This window comes from Trematomus bernacchii, unplaced genomic scaffold (genome assembly GCF_902827165.1).
Source record: "Trematomus bernacchii unplaced genomic scaffold, fTreBer1.1, whole genome shotgun sequence".
Classification (NCBI taxonomy): domain Eukaryota; kingdom Metazoa; phylum Chordata; class Actinopteri; order Perciformes; family Nototheniidae; genus Trematomus; species Trematomus bernacchii.
The window spans coordinates 5492919-5514959 of NW_022987720.1; the positions used below are offsets into that span (position 1 = coordinate 5492919).

Genomic DNA, 22041 nt, shown 5'->3' on the forward strand with positions numbered 1-22041 from the left:
AACTCTCCTTAAAGAGTGTGCTTGTCTGTATACGTCCAATTACCCGTGCACAACATTCACCAAATGTTTTATTTCGAAGGTGAGTAACGGAATGTAGGTATTTGTATTCTGGCTAGCTTCACACTATCACTAGCTGCTAGAAGGACAGGGGAGAAATGGCTGATACCATAGCTGACACAAGAAGGCTCTTCTCCAAGCCCCAGAACCTAAATGACGCTTATGGACCTCCAAGTAATTTTCTAGAAATTGATGTGAGCAACCCTGAGACCATCGGGGTTGGCAGGACCAGATATACCACGTATGAAGTCAGACTGAAGGTAACAACTGCTAATGATGTTAGCTTTTAAGCTAGCTACCTGAAGTATCTAACGTCTTTCCTGTTGACAGAGAAAGTTATGACTTCATGACATCGGGGTCGCCCAGAGCAATAAAGGATGCGTATACAATCACATAGTCGATATTTAATTATGTGTAGAAATGTCTGTGCAGTTGTATTTGCAACACGAGTTTGCTAACGCTAGCTAGCAGGCTAGTAACCCTCGTAAAACAAGCTAACACTGTTTGTCTGACAGTAAGGTAACGAGTTAACGTTACTGATGTTAGCTTTGAGTCTAAGTTATTTGATTATACGTTTGTTAATAAGTAATGGAGAGATTTTGATAACAATGTTAACAGGGACATTGAACCTAATGTTTCCCTAACTTGTAACAGGCATGTAGCTGTCTCTCTGTTTACGAAGGAAATGTGTTCTGTTTACATTGGCCTCAAGTGTTTTTCTTCCGTGGCGTGACATTTAACTGTTTTACCAATTCATACAAGTCTTCAAATAACTGTCACATTACCCCTGCAGCCAACTGAGTAAACGAAGATGAAACAACTCATCATAAAAGTGTACCCTGCCAAGACAGTTCAGGTTTGAACTCCTGCCACACCCCATTTTCTGACTGCAAAGAATAGATAACAGAATGGGTTACACTTAAGAACCAACTTAAAGTCATGTATGACAAGATGCTCATCTATATCCTATACTACTATTACTTGAGTAAGGGTGTCTGTTTTTTCAAGAGTGCTTACTTCGACCTGACTTTACTGATAGGTCATCAAAAATTCTCCAATGCTGGGCTAAAGGGGAACATAACTTTGCAAGTCAGCTTCTTTGAAACTGGACAGGATGCAACGTGCTGCCGGATCCTTTCCAGTCGCTCCCAACCCCCTCACCACATTTCCTTCCTCCTGCTCTACTGAATACTTGTAGAAGAGAACAAATGATGGTCTTCTTAGAGAGGTTCCTGCCATCTGTTGGTAAACTATAATAGTTGGTCCAAATGCTTGTGTCAAGAAACGTATACAATATTGTTTCTTCAAAGTTAAATCTTACATGTTAGACTATTGCCTTACTACTCCATCCAGAAATGTGCTGTTATTGCGCAATCAATGAGGAGAAAAACAGTTGGACAGTCCTTGCTATTGCGAAACACAGATGTGTGTCTCATTGGTATTTTCCTCTGTAAATCAAGGCTGAGTCAGCTTGAATGATTTTAGACAAACAATGCAAAGACTGTACTTTAACCAACTGACAAATAGCAGACAAGGATGATGATTGACAAAAATGATCACAAGGTCCACTTACCTTGATGTTTTGGAGCTTGATTAAAAAACATTCACCCCCGTTTCAAAGGTTATGAAGAATTTGTCAAACTTAAATGAGACATTTGCTTAAATTATTACTTGCATTATGATGAGCTATAATTGTCTCTTTCCAATATGACACATGCATTAGAAAGAAAGTGGTAGCACCATTTTAAAGATTTGACAAACTTTCATTTCTGTCACCACATACGCTTTTGCATAAATTGAGCCATTCCAGTGCTCTTCTGTATGCGCTTTAAATGTGCAGGCTTTATTGAGAGTCTGAAATGATCAGGCAGTCATTCGTCTCGTCTGATTGCCCTGTCTTTTATCTTTAAATTGTCATTTCAGTTGACTGACACCCCTGTAGTTAGTGGCCTGGAGTATTTAGATTGGGGAGCAGCCCTAAAGTATTTATAGTTTCCCTTTACCTTAAGAAATGGGTTGAGGAACGAGAAGCCGTCTCCAGGCATTAGCGTTGAATATAAGGCTACTGTACTTGATTAGCGTGTTATAATTAGCATATGCGTGTAATCAGCATTATTGTGCACCTCATAGCCCTGTGTGACCCTGCTTTGCATAAGACCACAGAAGAAGCGGCGCATCCCTCACTTCTCAACAAACGTGGTGTCAACTTTGCTTTGCTTCTCTCCTTCTCCTTTCTTCAGCTTTCTTTAGAAGCATTTTCCTCCATCTCCAGCAAGTTAAGAACGTTAGCCACAATGCCTCGGCCTGGAATGCATAGCCTATGCTTTGCTCTTATTGTTTCCATTTTACTTGTAATATTCAGAACTACTTTTTTCTATCCTCTAACTATGCTTGATACTTTCTGTTTAATAACGCTTTCCCTTGTCTCCTATTCTCACCGCTGTCCTGCTATCCACCTCCAAATCGAGAGAGCCCTTGTGGCCGCACTGAGAGAGTCTACCTAATCCCCTCATTGAGAGAAGAGAAGAATGAAACAGGCCAGGGTGTGTGGGGGAGCTGGAGCGTTTTTTCCCCCCATCCTTACCCCCCGCCCCCCACCCATGGGAGGGCAGAAAGCCACCCCCTCACCAGCCTTCATCCCATTGCCCACTTATCCCATTTCACTCCCAGCTGTGTGCAGTCAGTTGCGTCGTTGATCATGTGTAACTGAAGCCCCTTTGATGATATGATTTAATATATAGCATAAACACCAGAGCAATGTATTTTCATTACATGATATTGTTTATTTTACTCTTTCAATAAATGACAGTGTGTATTGGAGTTTTGACTTTGCAGTTTCTGCATGTTTAACAAGTAGTTGGTGAAACAAACTGTGTAAATATGTTGTTATCATGTGAGAAACGTAATCCTTTGAGGCAGGAAACATAGTCGCTTTTTGACAACCAGGCCTGCATTGTTTTGTTTTTTAAATCAATGGGATCAATATACTTATTTCAGTCAGTTTTTGAAAGAGGTGGAAGCTAAGTTCTTAGTAAAAGGAGGCGGATATCTCATTTTGCCTGAGCAGACTTGTAATGTCCAAGGTCGTGTTGAAACAATGGATTTTTGTTCTCACCTAAATCCTTGCGTTTTAAGCGTAGTTTCTCAAATGGCCTATAGACCACATGAAGCTGGTAGGTTCTGTTTCTCTTCTGCCTCTGCACGTGTTCTTCTCATGTCGGTAATGGACAGAGTTATTCTGCAGAGTCCTATCATATCACCGTAATGTTTTTTTGTGTGGTTGCTGGCTTTAGAGGTCCTTCTTAAGCAGCGTAGTGTATTTGTCTGGACCCTCAGCAAACATGGAGTTGGGGTGTTTGTGTGTGAGGGGGGGGAGTCGGGGTTGTTGGGTATTATCAAAATGTCTTGTCTTAAGTTGGTTCCCATCTCATCCAGAGAGCACATTCAAGGGAGCGAACTTTGGGATCTCACTTTGTTTATGGATAGGAGTACATAAAAGGCCTCTTATAGCTGTGTCGCTCACTCTCACTCAGTCTTCCACCCCTCCTCTTCTCTACTCTCATAGCTTCTCTTTCTTTCTCTTTTCCATTTGGGCTATGGGGCTGGGGGGGGCCTTTGGTCATTAATAAAATGGGGAGAGGTGGGTGTGTGGTGGGGGGGGGGGTGCGCTTGTCAGGCACAGTCAAGTGTAATCCAAAGTCTACAGCATCCTCTTCGACAACTATTTTAATGGAAATAGGGAACATATTGTATCAAGGCTACCATATCCTACTTGAAATGACAGTATCAAAAGTGGGAGTTGATACTATGGCAACAAAGCAGCTTTTTGCCAGCTAGGCGAGTCGGAGAGAGGGTAGGCTGTCAGGCCGCAAGGGCCGGCAAGCGAGTGAACGAGTGAGAGAGAGTACATGGAGAAGCGAGAGCGAAAGACCCATAGCCCGAAAGCTTTTGTTCCCAGTCTTTTTTCCCCCCACTCTGGAATATGATGCAATGAGATGGTATTATGTTGCCATTTTTTGTGATATTATTCTGAAAGGAGAGTATATGGGAGGGGTAAGAAGGGGGCATGGGGAGGTTTAGGATGCGCACTCTCAAACTTGACTTAATCCATCCTGCTAAAAGCTAATGCATGGTGGCCTTGAACTGTTCTCTCAGGATATGAGTGATCTTTGTCCCCTCTCTCGCTCTTTCTCTGTCTCGCTGTTTTTAAGGGTTCTGCCTCTTTTCAACCCATTTTCAATGAGCCCAAGGTATTGTGTCCCACACATTATGAATCACATGCTCTTCCTATGGAGCATAGATTGCACCTTAGTCACTCATAATGGAAAGTAGAGCTAGGTGGTTTACTTTGAAGGAACTATATCTAGCTTTATGGTCTTTTTCAAAGCATTTTCTCTTTTCAAGCTGCTTTAATATAACCATTCATTCCTTATTTGTGTGGGGTTTTTTGGGGTCTTTCTCCAAGTGTGGTTGTTGTCCTTTCTGCTGGCTTAATTTCCCTCATGTTTTTGTTGTTTCGCCTACGTTTTATTAAGTCCCTTAGGAAGTGAGAGAGGCAAAGTGTGCCTTTTTAGACAATAAATGAAATGCTAAGACCCGGCTGGGTGTGGGCTGGTCCCACCTCCCAATCACTGCAGGGGCCAGTAAGTTGAGACACCGGTCCCTAACCACTAACCAACCGTGAAGAGAACAGAGGCCGGGAAACCTTATCTTTGACTTGTAGGGCTCTCACGCACCGCCTCCTTCAGTGTGTGTGTGTGAGAGAAAGCGAGTGAGACCTCTCCTTTTTCACTTCTGTCATTTTCGTTCCTCCCCTTGTCCTGCAAGGCCAATCTCATAATCACAGGGGTAGAGAGGGCGAGACGATTGAAAGGCCAGGTGACTTTCTTTCCTTACACTCTCACTGCTGGCTTCATTGTGTTGAGATGAGAAGTCCGGGTTCGACTGTGTGTGCATAAACAAGTTTGAACGCCTCGGGCTATTATATTTACATTGTTAACTGTGTGACTGGTCAAACCTCATACTTAACACCTGTGCATGCCCACTTTGTGTACGCCAGTGTGTGCTTGCGCGTGGTTAAGTGTTTTCTGTGTGCACATGATGGGATTAGAGTCACGGCGGTGGCAGATTACCTGTAACTGTGATCTGTTGTGGTGGGGATTAACTTTGCGGCGCTCCATGCTGAGAGGTAACAGACCACGGTGAGAGGAGAGTGGAGTTAATGCTAGGGCACTGGGGTGATAAAGCTTAGATAATCCACTTCTCCTGTGACCTGAGAAAGAGGAGGAGTGAGGGGCTCATTGACAACTTCACCTGGAGAGAACTTGAAATAAGTGGGAAAGGGACGTTTTCAGGGCTCTTGTGAAAAAGTGGGAAAGAGGGAGTGTGCATCCGCCACAAAGGTGACAGAAAGATACCAGTTACAAAATGGTTTGTTTAAAAAAAATGGAGGTGGTGGCTAAAAATGGGTGTTATGGTAAAACAGCTAAACAACAGGTTGGCTAAATTAACTAATAGAGCTATCTTGACATTTTGAAATCAGTTGGAATCAAACACCAGGCTAATGTAATGATCAGATATCAAATCCCAATCACTAAGCATGAGAAAAGTAAGCAGCCAGTTATAAAAGGTAGAGCATAACAGTCGTTACAGCGCAAGGTGCTTCAACACATAATTGTTATTCTCGTTAATAGAAACTGTGTGTGACGTGGATATTTGATTAAAAAGATCTGTGTATCTAATACATTGATACAATTATTTTCCAATAGTAACATTTTAGTTTTAACGTCAAATATGAAATCGGCAGCTCTCACCGCTATTTATAAATATTTGATCAAACAAATTTGCCCTTACCAACCAAATGTTGGCAGGATCTATAATTTTGTACTGAAGGGTGGATGGAGCAGAGGGGGAAGACAACAAATGCTTCGGTTTCCCCCATTGAAACACCACAAGAGGAGTCTCAAGGGCAGCAAATCTGACTTATTATCACAGAGCAAGAGACATAAAGAGGAAAAAGACTGAAGGGGAGAGACCATGAGAGCAAAAAGACCACTCCTGCTCTCCCTCCTCCTCAATTAGTTACCAGATGAAGCTCACAACCCCTCCAGTTTTTTCTGCTCTTCCTTTATGACCGCCTACACCCCCTCCGTGTTCTTTTGTTCCGCCATTTACTCAGCCTTCTAGTTAACTCTCCATCCCCTCTGCTGCGCACAGTCGTCTGCTCATCGATCAGTCTGCAGCTAACACTGTATTCGTGCTGCACCTACTTGTTCAAATGCTTTGCTCTTGTGATTCCTATTTCCATGAATTCTGACCTTCTGTGAATGTGGCCTGCCAATGAAATGCTTATTCACTCCCTCCTTGTTCGTACATTGTCACAGGATGGCCATGTACTGTCAGGACTAGTGAAGAGGTTTGGCATTGTACTGTCATTTGCTGTTTGCTCAATGTTCTGTCAATGTCAAAACATCTCCCATTTTTTAATATAAAAATACATTCTCAAGTGTTTCAACTGCGACTAAGAATGATGCACCTATCTGCGCATGGGTGTACAAAATAGACAAAATGGCCATACACTCTGAGTGCGATTGACCTTGGTGAGCGTAACATAGGTGAACTTTCCATTTTTCTTTTCAGTTTGGTGAAGGAGTCTTTGTTTCTTTTAACACAAGGTTACAGCCCAAACCCAGTGCAATATAACCTTTCACTCTTTCTCAGCATAAAGTTTTCTCTAGATTTCCAATGATAATTTTCCACCTTTTTATACAGATAAGTGCTCCTCAGAACGTGCCTGTGAAGAACGTGCCGATTGCTCGCTGTGGTGTTACTACTCAAACTAAATCACTCAAAAGGAACAACCTTACACTCAACACTGCGCTTCCTTGAGTCCTCGACAATACACCCGCCATCATATACTTACATCCCCAAGTGGTAAATGCCTTATATTCAGAGCTTTATCCATCATCCCGTTCAGCAGAGTAACAGTTCATAAAGTATCGAGCAACAGAGAATGGTATGTTTTCATATTTTCTGATTTCTTTCTGATGAAACATTGGTCCAAATGTGAATAGTAACTAACAGTTGAGCTCATAAATACAGTATAGTATATTGAAAAAGCGAGTAAACACCCTTTATGGTCTCAGGAATAAGGACAATCTGCATACAATCCTTAAAGTGACATCCTTTAACAGTTTGCCATGTGTGTTTGCACCCACAGACCAACCTACCCATCTTCAAGCTGAAGGAGTCGAGCGTACGGAGGCGGTACAGCGACTTTGAGTGGCTCAGGGCGGAGCTGGAGAGGGAAAGCAAGGTGAGCCATTGAGGTGAACTCAACACAAAGGCTCTTGAGTACTTATCTTATCAAATCAGCACACAACAATGATCCCGCGCCATGTTTTTGTATGGGAGAGAAAGTTGTGAAGTGATCTTTTGAGCCTTTGCTGTTTGTTAAAGAAGATGTAACCTTAATGTGGTCTTGTGTTCTTTGTCTCCTGCTGTCATTGAAGGCCACACATCCAGTTTAGAGCCTCAGAAAAGGCATGTCAAAATGTTCTCACCAAATCATACTCTACACAATCTTTATAACTTTTAGAATATTCAAGCGAGGAATAATGGGTTTTAGACATTTTTGTTTTAATTATATTCTTTTGAAATTCTCTTCACATACAGACAGCCTTCAATAAATCAAATCATCTGCCTAAAAAAGAAATCTGTAGCTGATGCAAGCCAAAAATAAGTAGGTGGTGAAAACCAACGGTATAAATAGTAGTCCCTTCTGAGTTCTCTTAACAATGAGGTAGAAAAAACCTTTACGACAACCTTTTTCAATCATTTCTCATTGAACAGATTTGAAGGACGGATTTGATGCACTGACCTGTGTGTACTCTACCAGAGTTGTTATCATGCCGCTAGCTTGAAAGCTGTAATTACATTAGCCATTAACATGTTCATTTTGAGGTAGTGGCTTTTGCAGGGCCAAAGGAACAGGCTATCATTAGGCGCGTTCACACCGGAGTACTTTTCCCACAATAGTTCATCAGAACTACGATATATTTGCGTTCACACCAAAAAGCCCCAGGAACTAAAGTAGTTCAAATTAGTTCATCTGACCCGCTTTTCGTGACCCGCGTGGGAGAAAATAGTTCGTACGTCTGATTGGCTGTGCGGAATGCAAACCACGCCCGTTTGACTCTGATTTTTTTTTGTAAGCGGCCATTGTATTTGCTCGCTTCGGGCCAGCGCACCCGGAGAGATTACTTTTGTGAAAGCAGTTATTATAGCAACACTAAATAAATCATCGGAGTGATTGCCAACTTGGCGACTTTCTCGTTTAATAAAAGAATGTGGAGCTTACTGTTAGCTTCTTTCATTGAAAAAATGTAACTTATTCCTGCAAATTTGTCTGTTTCTCCAGAGCTTAAAACACAAAAAAGTGAACTTAAAGTGTCCTATAAGCCCATTTAAGTGCTGCTGTATGATTATTTTTGTTGTGGTGACTCTTATATTTCAGGTGGTCGTCCCTCCTCTCCCAGGAAAAGCTCTATTCCGGCAGCTTCCGTTTCGAGGGGATGATGGGATATTTGATGACTCTTTTATCGAGGAGCGGAGACAGTCTCTGGAGCAGTTTCTCAACAAGTAAGCCTAACCGTGTCTTCCTCCATCCCTCTTTGCAAGAGGTTGAAACAATTTATTCTTTACAAATTCCCCTTCATCGTTTTGCTGCTCCTACCTTAGCGGGGTTTTATGGTAACTCTTGCGAAAAACAAAACAGTTTGTGCAATAAGTAGATTCAACTTGTTCACTTCTCTTCATATTGTTAACAAACTGAACCTGCTGACAGACGGGTCTTTTTCCTCTCTATCCTCCTTAATTCTCTTTTATAATTACTTTGCAAAAGACAAGAACAACCAAAGAGGACTTAAGTGTGCACCCCCACAACATCATTTTCCCCACATTTGTTTTATTGTTGATGTGTAATTTATGATAATTGCTGCTCAAATTACAGCGCGTTGTTCCGTGGGATCGTGTGTGCACCTCTGCTTATTTTTGATCCAGCATCCTCATTTTCAGCTGCGGAACAATAAAAGTTACAGCGTGATTGTAATGATTTGCTTTGATTGCAGACTTGGCCATTATCTTTGTTTCATGTGCAAATGCATCAATGTTTCCTTTTTGAATATTAAGTGCTCAAAGACAGTTGAGAAAATTTAAATCCATAAATATGTTTTTTAAAGAAGATGAATGTGTTGGTAATTAAGACCCCCCCCTTGCTTCGTATGAATGAAACACTCCTGTTGATCATATCATTGTTCACACTTAATACTGGCCCGTGTGGCTGGCAGCATTGTTGAATCTGTGATTGAGAGCATTGTGAAGAGGAAATCTCTTGGCATGGTAAACATGATTGTCGCCGTGGAACATTGAGAGGGAGGAGAGGAGATAACCATTAGCTTCTGATTAGGCTAGTCAAACATAATTCATGCTTCAGGTAAAGACGAATGGCTTCAAAAAGCAAGCCAGGCCTTGACATTTTAACATGCTTCAGCTGCACCTTGTCCTCCATGTCATCATCTCAATTCCCAAAAGCTATTAAACAGGTTATGTTGGGGAGCAGGCACGATCTCTGCTTTGATTGTCCTTGTATTTGAATGAATACCCCGGGCCGCTCTATTTTTCTAAATATTTCCAGTAAGGGTTTATGACGCATGCATACGTATGATTTCATCATGTTGATCTGTTCTCAGAAATGTTTTTTGGGGTCTCAGGTGCACTGGCTCATTCTCATTAAGCTTCTTTTGGTTCAACTGAAGGTAAATCTGATGTCAAAGTGGCTTTAACAGGAACATGCAGTCATCAAACATACAGTATTTAGAAGGGTTAACAGAATTGGTTTTAAAATAATCCAGAAAATATCTAAATTAACAGCTGTATCCTATAATTCTTTGAATAGGTCTATGTGTTGGATGACAGCACTTCTGTTCCGAGCAGCGAGTCATCTACTTTGTTTTACTGAATAAAGATATTAAGCCCACAAAAGGTCAAGAGAGGAATTATTCTCTCAACTAAAACCATCTAAATAGCCTTGTTTATTAACCTTAAAACACACCTCATTTATTTTGTGCCAAACCTAATTTAAACTCACTCTTAGTAAGGTATTTCTTCTGTTTTGACAATCATCGAAATATACCCTTAAGTTACAAAGTAAAATGGGAAAATATGCAAGCTCTGCCAATTTCATTCTTCATAGGCATACCAGTAAATTGGCTAAATTAGACGACTGGTAGCCTCTCAAAAACATCTGGGGAGATACTCAGCCAATGGCGTTGTCAAATTAAACACGGTTTACTGTGTAAGACTGACTGCTCGCCTCCTCTGAACTGAAACAGGTAGTCCTGTGTGTGCTAACTGCTCTTAGCTGTTAGCTCTGTTAGCTGTAATAGTCCTGTAAACTGTTCCAGAGCAGTCCAAACCAAAGCAGCAGCCCCTACCCAACGATTCAAAGTAGTCAGTAGTCAAGGAGGTCCTAAAACCGTCAATGGAATAGCTTTCTCAAAAATAATCCCAGCCATGACAAATCCTTAAGCATACAATCATAAATGAGCACATTTTTTAGGCTGATTGGAAGTTTAAAAATGAACCCTGGACAAATACAGAGATGCTCATTCATATGACCTAATATATAACCTCCTGCAGAAGTTAATAATAATAGAAAGGATAGATGTGTGGAAACCAGATTCACCAAAGAAAAATCTGATGTATTTCAAGTTGTCTTTTAAACAACACTTTCACACTATCTCCTACCAACTGTCATTCCACATGGTAGTGGAGTTTCTCGTTTGTGGGTTGAAGCTCTTATAGAGGGCTCTTATGTATCATCTACCTGGGAGGATTGGTCTTTCTCCTCTACTAGTCTTTCTTTATTTCCCTTTATATGGCTTGGAGAAGAGGAGAAAACTAATCATGTTATGTGACTGACTGAGTGACTTAGTCTAGATTTGATCAGCATCATAGGGTTGGTTCTTATCCAAAGTCAGTGCATTACCTGCAGTGGATAGCAGTCGGCACAAGAAGACAGAATGTATGACGCGTTAGCAAAGCAATGTATTGATATGGACAAAGGCATCAGCAAATATCTTTTAGCCACCTTAAAGAAAGGCCTGCCTTTTTTTAAAACAAAATCAATATTGGTTAATTGTACCATGCCGGAAACCGTAGTTCAACCGCTGCCTCAATCGATTAGTTAGTTTGTGTTGTTGTGTGACTTTTTGGATTCATCAAGGTAACACATGAAGCTGTAGACCAGCATCTCCCGTTCCCGTTGTGTTAGACAAATAAATGTGTTTGTCAATGGAGTCTGGTGGCTTTGAAGAGAGCACAGATCACAACTCAAGTTCCCGCCTGAAAGAGATGTCTGACAGCAAGGTAAGGCAGGGAAAATATTTTAAGATGTAGCGTTCACTTAAAGGTCCCCTATTATACTGTTTTTCATCAATATATTATAGGTCTCAGATATATACAAAACATGTCTCTGAAGTGTTTGGCTCCGAATACCAAACAGATCATGTATTGTAGCATCCCATAACCCCCTCTGTTTCAGCCCTGTTTCAAAAGTGCTGATTCTCTGTCTGTTACTTTAGATGAAAATAAGGAGCCACTCCCCAAGCCCCTATGCAAGATATTTGGTCAAAAAGAACACAATGGTGCTCAAGGAGGAGATTCAGGTGATAAGGTGGGCGGGGGTTACCTTGGTTTGTTATTGGCTAATGGTTACACAAGCCAAACAATCGTTATGACATCATAACGTGGCCAAAATCTGATCGGGTCATTTTCAGACAGGTTTTTATATAAATGGATCAGGACAAAAAGAGAGCGAATCTTTTTTCCTGAAACTTTCAGAATCTCTTTAAACAGAGGGGACACATGTGTATGTATAAAAGACATGAAAAAGTGGATTTTGCATAATAGCTCCCCGTTAAATTGGTATAGATTTGTATTTTAAATAGTTATTGCTGCTGCCTCCATTCACATCAGGGCTACCAACACTTAAGCTAATTCATCAGTTATTTGAAAACACTTACGGAGGTGGAAACTCCTGACCGTTCAGATAGTAAAACTGTTAACTGATGCCTTGTGATTAAGAAATGTTTCCCTATTCTTTTGGTCATTCATGTTAAATCTTTTCCAGACTCCTCACCTTAAAGTAAGTCCCACGCTCTCGTCAATCTCTGCCCCATTCGTGCGTGTCTTTATGTCCAATGGTACATTCCTGTCACCAAGTCCCATCTTTGAACAGGCACTCGGGTTTCAAACCTGCCTTTTTGCTCTTGTGTGTTTCAGAGTGGCGGGTCATCCTCTAGCTCAGAACGAACGCTGCCTGCACATGTTTCTACAGGACGAGTCTTTGGACAAGAGCTACACCCCATCCAAAATCAGACAAGCCTGAGAGAAAAGATGGCTCTGCTCTGCTCAGCCCGACTGTCCAAAGCTCTCTTCACTGCTCCAGGTTTCTCTCAGACAATAAACATTTCAACTTTTCCTCCACACGCCCCCCCCCCAAAGTAATAACGTTCACTGCCTCTTTTAGTTTAATTAGTGACAATGATCTATGTTTTTTCACTTTCTAATTGGAGTCAAGAATGTTCGACATTTCTGTGGTTGAAGGTAATTTATAGTAATTTCTCTTTATGTCTGGAAATGCCACTAACATGGATATATAATGTATTTATCATTTAGCTATGTCTTGAATATATTCATTTATATAGTTACATTGAATGAGCATTCTATGTATGCAAAGCTCTTGTAAAGACACACAGCGTTTCCCATCATATATATATATCCAATACTGGTATGTTGCACACCATAACTGGCAACTAAACACACACACGCATATATATATATATATATATATATATATTTGATGGGCCTCGACTTTTAAATCACACTCAGTTGATCCTCTTCAAAAGGAAGCACCTGTGTGTATCAACCAGCACCTGACCAGTTATCACAATGATTTTCTAATAAGAAAGAAGTAATTTACACAGAGGGAACTGCAGTATTTCTACTGGCTATATGCATTTTGAGATTTGTATACTGCTGTGCCATTTTTGTTTATTTTGAAGATTTTCCAATAAAATAGGTGAAATGTCTCCACACACGCATACATTTGTTGATTTGGACGGTTGACCTCTCTCACACTCCACATTGGATAGTCTGCTGCGAGTTGCCACAACAATTATCCTAAATGTTTTATTACAGCACTTATTCAATAAATACATAACCTGTTCATTTCATTACAAAAAAAGTTTAGGCCTATGGCAAATCAAAGCTTAATGCAACTGTCCTGAGTTTTTATTTGAAAAATACTACCTCGAAAGACCAAAGTAATGCATACATAATGGCTGACTCCTGATTATTTCATACAGGGTATATCATGATTATCAAGTCAGGCTTTATGTGATCTGTTTACGCTCCATCCAGTTACATAAAAAAGGCATTTCGGGTCTGATTAATCGTTCTGAAAGCAGAAAAGTTCTCCGTCGTTTATTCTTTATTATTCAAACTTTTAGTAAATTTGCATGAACTCTTTTTTTTGTAAAGAAGCATCACAACATTGCTTTAATTGAAGGGACATGTCACCCCGATAACTTAAAATAGTAGTGTCAAAGTAATCACAAACACTTAGTCTTATTTACACTCAGTTGTCACTTTATTTATTTGCCACCCTAAAGCCAGCTTGTAAATGTGAAATTAATTTAGACTGTTGGGTCAAAGAGCAGCTGTTTTGAATGTTTGCATCTGACTTGCAGTTTGATTAGAATAAATAAATGTTTGGATTAGAAGCTGGAAAAATGAGCTGATGGATCTGAAATGCCACGTTGTTTTTTTATCTAACTGGATTTTAGCTAAGTTAGTTGCATATGAATTAATGATTCAACTTATTTTTACTGAACAATCCTGATTTAATCATCCATAAAGTGCGAACAAATCACAAACTGTCATTCATTATGAGTCTTGAAGAAGTTATTCATTACTTGTGCATGTGTTTAATACGTAAATGCATGTATTTTGTATACCCTTAAATCTTAAAATATTTGTAAATGTACTTCACATTTAGATCTAAGAAGACCTTCGCCAGTAGTTTAATATCTGGGTTATTTAAAAGCAGTTTAATTCATTGTCTTTTATTCTCTCGGTTACAACTCTAAATAGTTATAACTCCAAATATTTACAGCAGAATAAAAACATCACAGTCCACAAAAACATTTCCAAGTGCTGAATATTATTGTATCCAGTGTTAGTGCCTAACTTCACAAAGTGGACCTAAAACAGCCTCAAACAGGACACAGCAACACAAACAGGACAGTAACCACTTCAATACAAACACCATCTTCAGATGAATGTAGTTTTACAGTCGAGAGGCAATGCAAGCATATCCTTCAAAAGTCTTTTCCCCCTATGTCTTCATAGAGTTGGCGCCTCTTCCACCATGCGTTTGGTTTCAGCACCAGATCGGAGGGACAGCGATTCACATGCTTCATTTTATTTTTGTATTTTATTTTTTGGTTTCCTCCATTGGGATTGATCACAGCAATAAAAGACTGAATTGGTCGTCAAGCTCATTGGTCTCACAGACACTCAAAAAACGTCTTTATATATAATATATCTTTGTCAGTACTTGGCAGGTGCTCTTCCTCTGGAGTCTTGAACACTGCAGGCTGCAGTATCAAACAGGTAATTCTACAATAAAAGTTACTGGCTAATTCTTAACTAGAGCAACTGTTAACAGGCTACTTAGTGAGCTGTGTTGCAGTCTTTGTTTCAAAGGAGCCTATAAGCCTAAACAGGCTATTTTAAGACGGCCTAAGAGATTGTGTGCCCAGCAATAAATCAACCCACGGTTACACCTGCTATGATTTGATTTCTGTCGCCTGCTGGTGGGTCTCTGGGCCTTTTTAGCTCAAGTCTTTTTTCCAGATGGCGAGAATTCATATATCGCTGGACTTGTACATGTCGGAGAGGAGCCGGGTGATGGGCACGTTGCCGATGGTCTTCTTGAAGAACACCTCCTCGATGGTGGACGGGCCCACCGAGCGGAGAGCCGGCAGGAGCAGGAGCAGCTTCCCGAAGCGACACGGCTGGGTCGGGTACCTGAAACACATCACTGGGGTCAAAAACAGCCGCTCTCTCCGGTTCTCTGCTCAATGTCTGACGCTGCCTGGCCAATTAACGAACACCTGTGATTAGAATAGCTGCTAATTAAAAACGCACCTGTGCTCAATTACAGGATGCTACAGTGGCTTATTGCCTCATTAACTTTATAATGAAGCTGCTAATGGTTATCTGCACGACACGGCTCGACTTAGGCGTGAAACATGACAGATAGAGGGATGGAAGGATTGGAGAAGATAAAAAGAGGGGTAAATAATGGGTTCTTACCTGGTGTGTATGTAACTGTTGAGGGTGAGCTGTGCCTCGTCTTGTAGTGCAGCGATGGCGCTGGCGTTGCGGAAACTTCTTAACTCAGTGTTGCCATGCGTAGGAACTATAAGAAAGAAGCAACATCCTTAATAACGACATATTTATTACCAAAGTTATTAGTCCCCCATTTGGACCTTCGTTAGGTTAAATGAGAACAATTTAAAATACACCTTGGGACAATGCTACTCACCGGCTTTAAAAGTCACGATGCATTTCAAACAGGCGAACTCTGTTGCATCCAGACGCATGTGCCTGAATCGGGTGACCACCTCTTGAAGTGCTTGTATCTCAGAAATGATCTTATTCATCCGCTGAGACTCTGTGTTTTCGGTGTTCATTCCTACAAATAAATACAGAGAAATTGTCATTTTGATAACACTTGTGTATATGCATGCATTTACATCTGCAGCTCATGCGGCCTGCTATTGGCCTGTATTCAGATGTGCTCTCATACGTACCAGAAACGGCTAGAAGAGTAGAGGAGTCCACAGGAATGGCCCACTGCGCGATGCCCAGAACAAATAATTCCCTCCAAGCGTCCTCCAACAAAATCAGCTGCAAAAACAGGTATCATGTCAGTGTTGAACTGTATCTCCAATCAAGCAAGAATGTGAATCGTATTATTATTTATTTGGCGCAATACAACTCGTGCGTAAAACACGATTGCTTTTGCTTTCCATATTGCGCACAGAGGAGTTCGTTTTTTTCGTGATTGTACCAGTTTAATAACATTTAAAGTAAAAAAAGAATCAAGTTATGGAGCAAATCGACTCTTGTACGTTTTCAGTATGATAATATTTGTACTTCAAAGCGTACCTGGTCCGATAAAGGCAGGGTGGAGAATGCGGGAACACTCTTTGCCCACTTGATGCTCATGAAGAGGAGGCGCGCTGCTGACTCACACACAGACTCTGTCGCCACTTCGTAGAGGTACATGGGGGTGCCACTGACTTCATGGGGGTACTGCAGGCAGAAATAATCATCACTATATGTATCAGTGTATGTCATAATGAAACACAGTTCACAGAATGGTAACAAGCAAAGGTCAAATTCCAAGCCCCAGCACCTGGTTTTAAAATGATTAGTGTTGCTTGTGGTGGATTTACAGTGAGAAATCTGATAGGCGGAGTTGAGGCTCTTACTGGGCTAAATCGGGGCAAGAATTTCAACTTCTAACCCTAAAGGAGAAAAACTGTAATCCTATAATAACATTTTGGAAGGCTGTAATACAGATATCAACGGAATATCAGTAACTGTTAGATGAATTGTGGCCTATATTCAGATTAATCTAGATTACAAAATAAATACATGAAATGCTGTAAATGTCAAAATCTAAGGAATAATAAAGCTAATAATAATAAAGCTTTATTTATATAGCACCTTTCATACAGCACGTGAAGCTCAAAGTGCTTTACAAAATGGCCCACATCACAATAAAGCACGGATTGATCAGTGAACTCATGACATCAATACTCAATCAAGTACGACTGGTCGCTATTATATCCTAAAGATAAAATAATAATAACAATACAAAATAAGTATTGTTTCCCAAAGTATACCTTCGGAGTGGGTTGTGCCAGACCCACCAGGGCCTGTCTCTCCGGTGTGTTTGCTGCGCTCATATCCAGGTTGTGAGGATCCAGTTGCGTGACCGTGGTAAAGAAGGGAGGGCCAGACAGAGAGGATCCCGGGAAATGGGTCGATCCGTTCACCTCTTTGTGCCCCCGGAAATATAGGGCGACCTGTTTGCGGATGGTAGACGTCCGGGGCCCCCTCTCGTGTTGAACGGCTGTGAAACGGGACAGTAGGGACACACAGTGAAGGAATGATCTCTGCACAAGTGAGAGGCTAATTATCTCATTTGTTTATTAGTAACTGCACATAATAGTGTATTGTATTTAAGTCTTTAAGCATTCGTAAAATTAAGAAGTTAATGTGCACATTTTATTTGTGTAAAATAAAAAATAAATTGGTAATCTAAGTGTCCCACAGAGATAAAATAACAACCCCTTTAAAGTCACTGCAGTGCAGGTAATCATCAACCTGTTACTTCTTTTCAGCCTTAATTAACAGCCTTAAAACACGTTTCCAAACTCCAACCCAAACGCCACTGCATAGCGTGTCTATGGCCAAAGTGATAATTAAATTAAGCCCATTTACCGTCTTTATTCATGTTCACATCGAGACACTTTTTCAACCGGCACGCTCTGCACTGGTTTCTGTGAGTTTTGTCCACGGGACAGCCACCCTGTACAAAAAAAGAGAGAGGGGGAGAGAAAGGGGGCAAGAGAGTTAGAGAGTTCCGTTTTATTTCTATCATCTTTCACGACTAAATGCTTCTTGCTATTATCTTCCTGGGAGGCCAATTTCCAGGTGAAAGATCGTGCTATTATCGTGTCGTTATCGACCTGCTCCCCTGCGGCTCCAGTGCGGCCTCACCCGGAGGATAAGTAATCTATCCCGCCCTCTGCTGCCTAAATCCTCGCTTTCGAGTCATCACATTAGATTGGATTACACCTGGTATATTATAGCAGCGCGGTGTTTAGCCCAATACTTAATGGTCCAGGCATGACACAATTAGGCTCATCAAGGGAGACTTAACACAGCGCCAGAAGGGAAAAGCAGATAGGATCTGCGCGTAAAATGTGCAAACCATGCGTAAAGCTTGTAATCGTTTTATGAGGAGGACTAGGGACGTCGTGTCACTTATAACATTGATAATACTAATCTCTCTTGTCACAAGTGCAGTAACTGTATCTTGCTAATAAGTAATTACTGAGAGAACGTGACTGAATATGTATCCCAAATCACGACATACTTCTGTATCTCCAACTTGTTTGATTCTCCCCAAAAATGTTGCACAAACAACACAATCAAATATTGCTTATTTATGGAGCTTGCACTTTTCCACAGGCCTATGTAAAAATTAGGACTAGAGGAGCATGTGCTTGATAAAGGTTATACTTAAAAAGAAAAAAGAAAAGTAGGAGACCTCACCTGAGAGCCAGATTTACAGACGTATGTCCTGTTTCTGCGGATGCTCCTCTTGAAGAATCCCGAGCAGCCGTCACAGGCGTAAACACCGTAGTGTTTCCCTGAGCTGCGGTCACCACACACTTTGCATGGGATGTCCAGTATTCGACCTGAGAAAGGCCCACAATTCTGTTAGACACCATTCACTAAATTGTCCCACATTTCAATTTAAATTAATACATTGAGCATTGAAAATCATAATAATTGCAATTTGTTATCGTCAATATATAACATCTGGATGAGTTGCAACAACAAAAGTTACACAAAACTTTTGTAGTTCAGTGAAATTAGTTCCGTAGAGCTGTCAGGATAGATGCTTAAATTGCCATTGTTAACATACAGTATAACCAATCGGTCGTTTTACACAGTGGAGCAATGGGAAAAGCACCCTACAAATGACTTGTTTTTGTCCGAGAACACGCGCACACACACACACACACACACACACACACACACACACACACACACACACACACAAACACACACACACTGGACATTGCCTCGTCCGAGCATGGGAATTCACGGCGTACATTTCAAGAATAAAGTCCGGTGGGAAGCGTCATATCTGAGCTCTCTAAGACAATGGCCTGAGGGGGCACAATGGAGACATTAGGGGAAAGTGTTAACTTAATGATTTTCCCCCATTGAACCTCGTCTGACTGCCTGGATCTCGACAAGCTGCCAACTCCCCTTCATAATGGGACTCGACAGCTGCTTTATCCCGCAGGTCTATAGGCCCCAGGATTAGGGAGTGACACTGCACCATGAGAATAATGCGCACCAACTCGTTTCACCAACTCAAATGAAGTGTATGTAAATCGACCCCGGTGTAGATGAAAAAATGTGATTTTTTTTTGTGTGAAGATTTTGTATTCAAATCTATTAAAAAGAAGTATATTTGTATGCATATGAGGGAGCCTTTTTTTATTCTGGAGGGAAAGCCGTCTATGTAATTACACTGACGTTTTGCCACCTGCTCATTGATTCACCAGTGACCCGTCAAAAAGGGTAGCATGGGAATAACTACTGAGCTGCAAAAACAATGACTTCAGGAGGAGAGTTATAGGGCTTCAATTGCCAGATTATGGAGAATCAGAAGGCCATGTAGGCTATTTAACTGCTGGCCACAGCCGTGTAATTGCCGTAAAATAGAGAGAGGCTACTTTTTATGTAGCATTTATGCCTGGGAAGGGTTTCTATAGAGTTGGCCTGTTGAAAGTCATCTCATCATGGGAGTAATTTCAGAAAATCAACCTGCACTATAATAAATTATGTCTACATTTGTCTGTAGGCCTAGTAGACTCTCGATTTTCAAATTGAAAAAATTGAAATGTTGACTGTACTTATTGGAGTCAATTACTTATTAACAGATCATTAAAATATCCAAATCCTATGCAACTCGTTAGTTAGTTTGCACACTCCTAAAATAAAAGTTTAAAGCGTACATATTTACGAAGGAAATTTGGCGAAATTCCGAGCCCAACAAAATATAAAACTAGTTTGAAGAGAGTCAATTAAATAAAATAACGCACAATTTTGTTGTGAATTGGGGAAATGTATTTAACTTCCCGCTGTGGGAGTCCAGTTCGTCTCCATTGTGTGCAGTAATTGCTTGAAGATTTATGGCATATTCTATTAACGTAGAAGAAAACCTGCTAAAAGAAGTGGAAATAAACTTTTACTGAGTGCAGGACATACTGACCACCCATAATGTGAGTATGAACTTGAATGACAGTATTTGTAATGTTGGATTTTCCTTGTTTTGTTGTAATTTAAAATGTAATGGTTATTATTAGCAAATTAAACATTTAAGCATCTAAGGATTAAAAAGCAAAATCAGCAGTTTTGCTTGAATATTACATGTGGACAAGGACGCGATACTGGAAGAGACAGGCAAATGTTAAAATAATATAAATTGCTTTCTTTTAGAAGAAATAATAGTATAGATGTCTGTATTATTATTGAGGTTTAATTTGGATTCATTAAAAATCCAGGAGACCTAACAGAAATACAAATGCAAAGGTTAATGTTCTTGTAATAAACCTTTAACCATCTAAAATCTTACAAGAAAAATACTAAATTGTATTTAATATACCGAAGACATTCAGGATTTATATATAAATGAAGTTTTAAATGATTGTTGTTTTTGTTTAGTATAGGCTACAGAAAAGCGCGGACGCAGACCTAAACACAGATAAGCGTTATTTATTTATTTGTTTAAAACAGCAACGCAGTAAAATAAATAAATCTCTTATAAAAGTATTATCATATGTTCATTAAATATCTTTCTGTTTTTTGCATTATTACTCTTTTATAGTAGTTACTGACAGTGAAATTACAGGCAACAAGTGGCAGCACGTTAGAGGAATATTAGGAGCATGCCTAGAGTTTAATATTTTCTTTTGAAAACGTGATCAACTTTACAAAAACTATATATTTTGAAAATATGTCAGACTGATGCCGCTTTAATTATCGCTCATGCAAAACAGTGTATACTCTGAAGATTTCCCACGGAACTCCACTCACATTTCACTACGATCACAATGAATGAACTGACTGAATTATTGCAGTGAATCCCTGATAACATAACCGTGCAGCAGCTTCATGTTCATGTTTAACACTCCATGTGAAAGTAAGCCCCATTATAGAGCACTTATTCTAACACACCGGGCTACTCAATATTCTGCACAAGCGTCAGGAACACTTACTTGATTTGACATTCAGAATATCCAGACAGCCACTTGTTGAGCCTGCGGGTTTGCTCATCATGGACACTCGACTTAATAATAAAGTTGAGAATGAAAAATGTCCTCTTTCTCTACTTGTTGTTGCTGCCAAAAACAACTCGTGAAACCGCAGCACTTTCCTGTAAGTCTTTGCCAGCGGCGATGAGATCGGAAAGTCTATGTCCCGAGTTGCCAAACTTGACAGAGTAGATCTCCGGTCGAAGAGCCAGAATTATGACCCACGGTTGAACATTGTTTCGGTCAATTTTTGCCTCTGATACGCAGGGTCCCCCGGACTGCAGCGACCTGTTCACGGCGGCAGCCCTCCAGATCTGCGAGGGAGAGCCGGTGCATAAAGTTGGATTTGGAGAAACGCAGCCTGGAGCACAACACCGGTGTGAAAGCAGAAACAAATCTTGATTTCGGATATTCTGACAGGTAAAAGCTTGTTAAAACCACGACACGATGTGACTTAGTGGTGCGAGTTCCTCGAATAAGCCTCGGTAATATTTATGAGAAGTGTCAGGGGGAGGCTGGAGGCTTGGAGGGTGGAGATCTCCACTTCCTTCATCCACTTGGCTTTCTACTCCAAACTCCAGCCTGACGTCACTGGTGTGTGCGGGAGGGTGTGTGTGTGAGGGATCGTGTGAATGTGTGTGCAAGTGATGGGAAGTGCCTTGCTCATTGATCAAGAGGCATTGCAAACAAAAAACACGTGTTGCACGCATGTTTTCTCCAACAT

The 22041-nt window shown here is 40.7% G+C and overlaps 2 protein-coding genes across 3 annotated transcripts; one reads left to right on the forward strand and one right to left on the reverse strand.

Moving 5' to 3' along the window:
* The first annotated feature begins 122 nt into the window (after positions 1-122).
* On the forward strand, positions 123-13208 carry snx3 (sorting nexin 3). The gene is made up of 4 exons (XM_034143489.1): positions 123-317; positions 7277-7372; positions 8573-8697; positions 12400-13208. Exons 1-4 carry the CDS (start codon positions 156-158, stop codon positions 12503-12505), a joined length of 489 nt encoding a protein of 162 aa, XP_033999380.1. The 5' UTR covers positions 123-155; the 3' UTR covers positions 12506-13208.
* A 143-nt stretch (positions 13209-13351) lies between these two features.
* On the reverse strand, positions 13352-21342 carry nr2e1 (nuclear receptor subfamily 2, group E, member 1). Of its 2 annotated transcripts, none has more exons than XM_034143486.1 (9): positions 21282-21342; positions 18538-18683; positions 17701-17788; positions 17100-17329; positions 16357-16503; positions 15999-16095; positions 15731-15880; positions 15499-15604; positions 13352-15210 (listed from the first exon to the last, which is right to left on the reverse strand). In XM_034143486.1, the coding sequence occupies exons 1-9, from the start codon at positions 21340-21342 to the stop codon at positions 15048-15050; spliced, it is 1188 nt and encodes a 395-aa protein (XP_033999377.1). In that variant the 3' UTR covers positions 13352-15047. The 2 variants fall into 2 exon arrangements, with proteins under 2 accessions (XP_033999377.1, XP_033999378.1); XM_034143487.1 differs by having other exon boundaries at positions 21315-21339.
* Between the last annotated feature and the right edge of the window lie 699 nt (positions 21343-22041).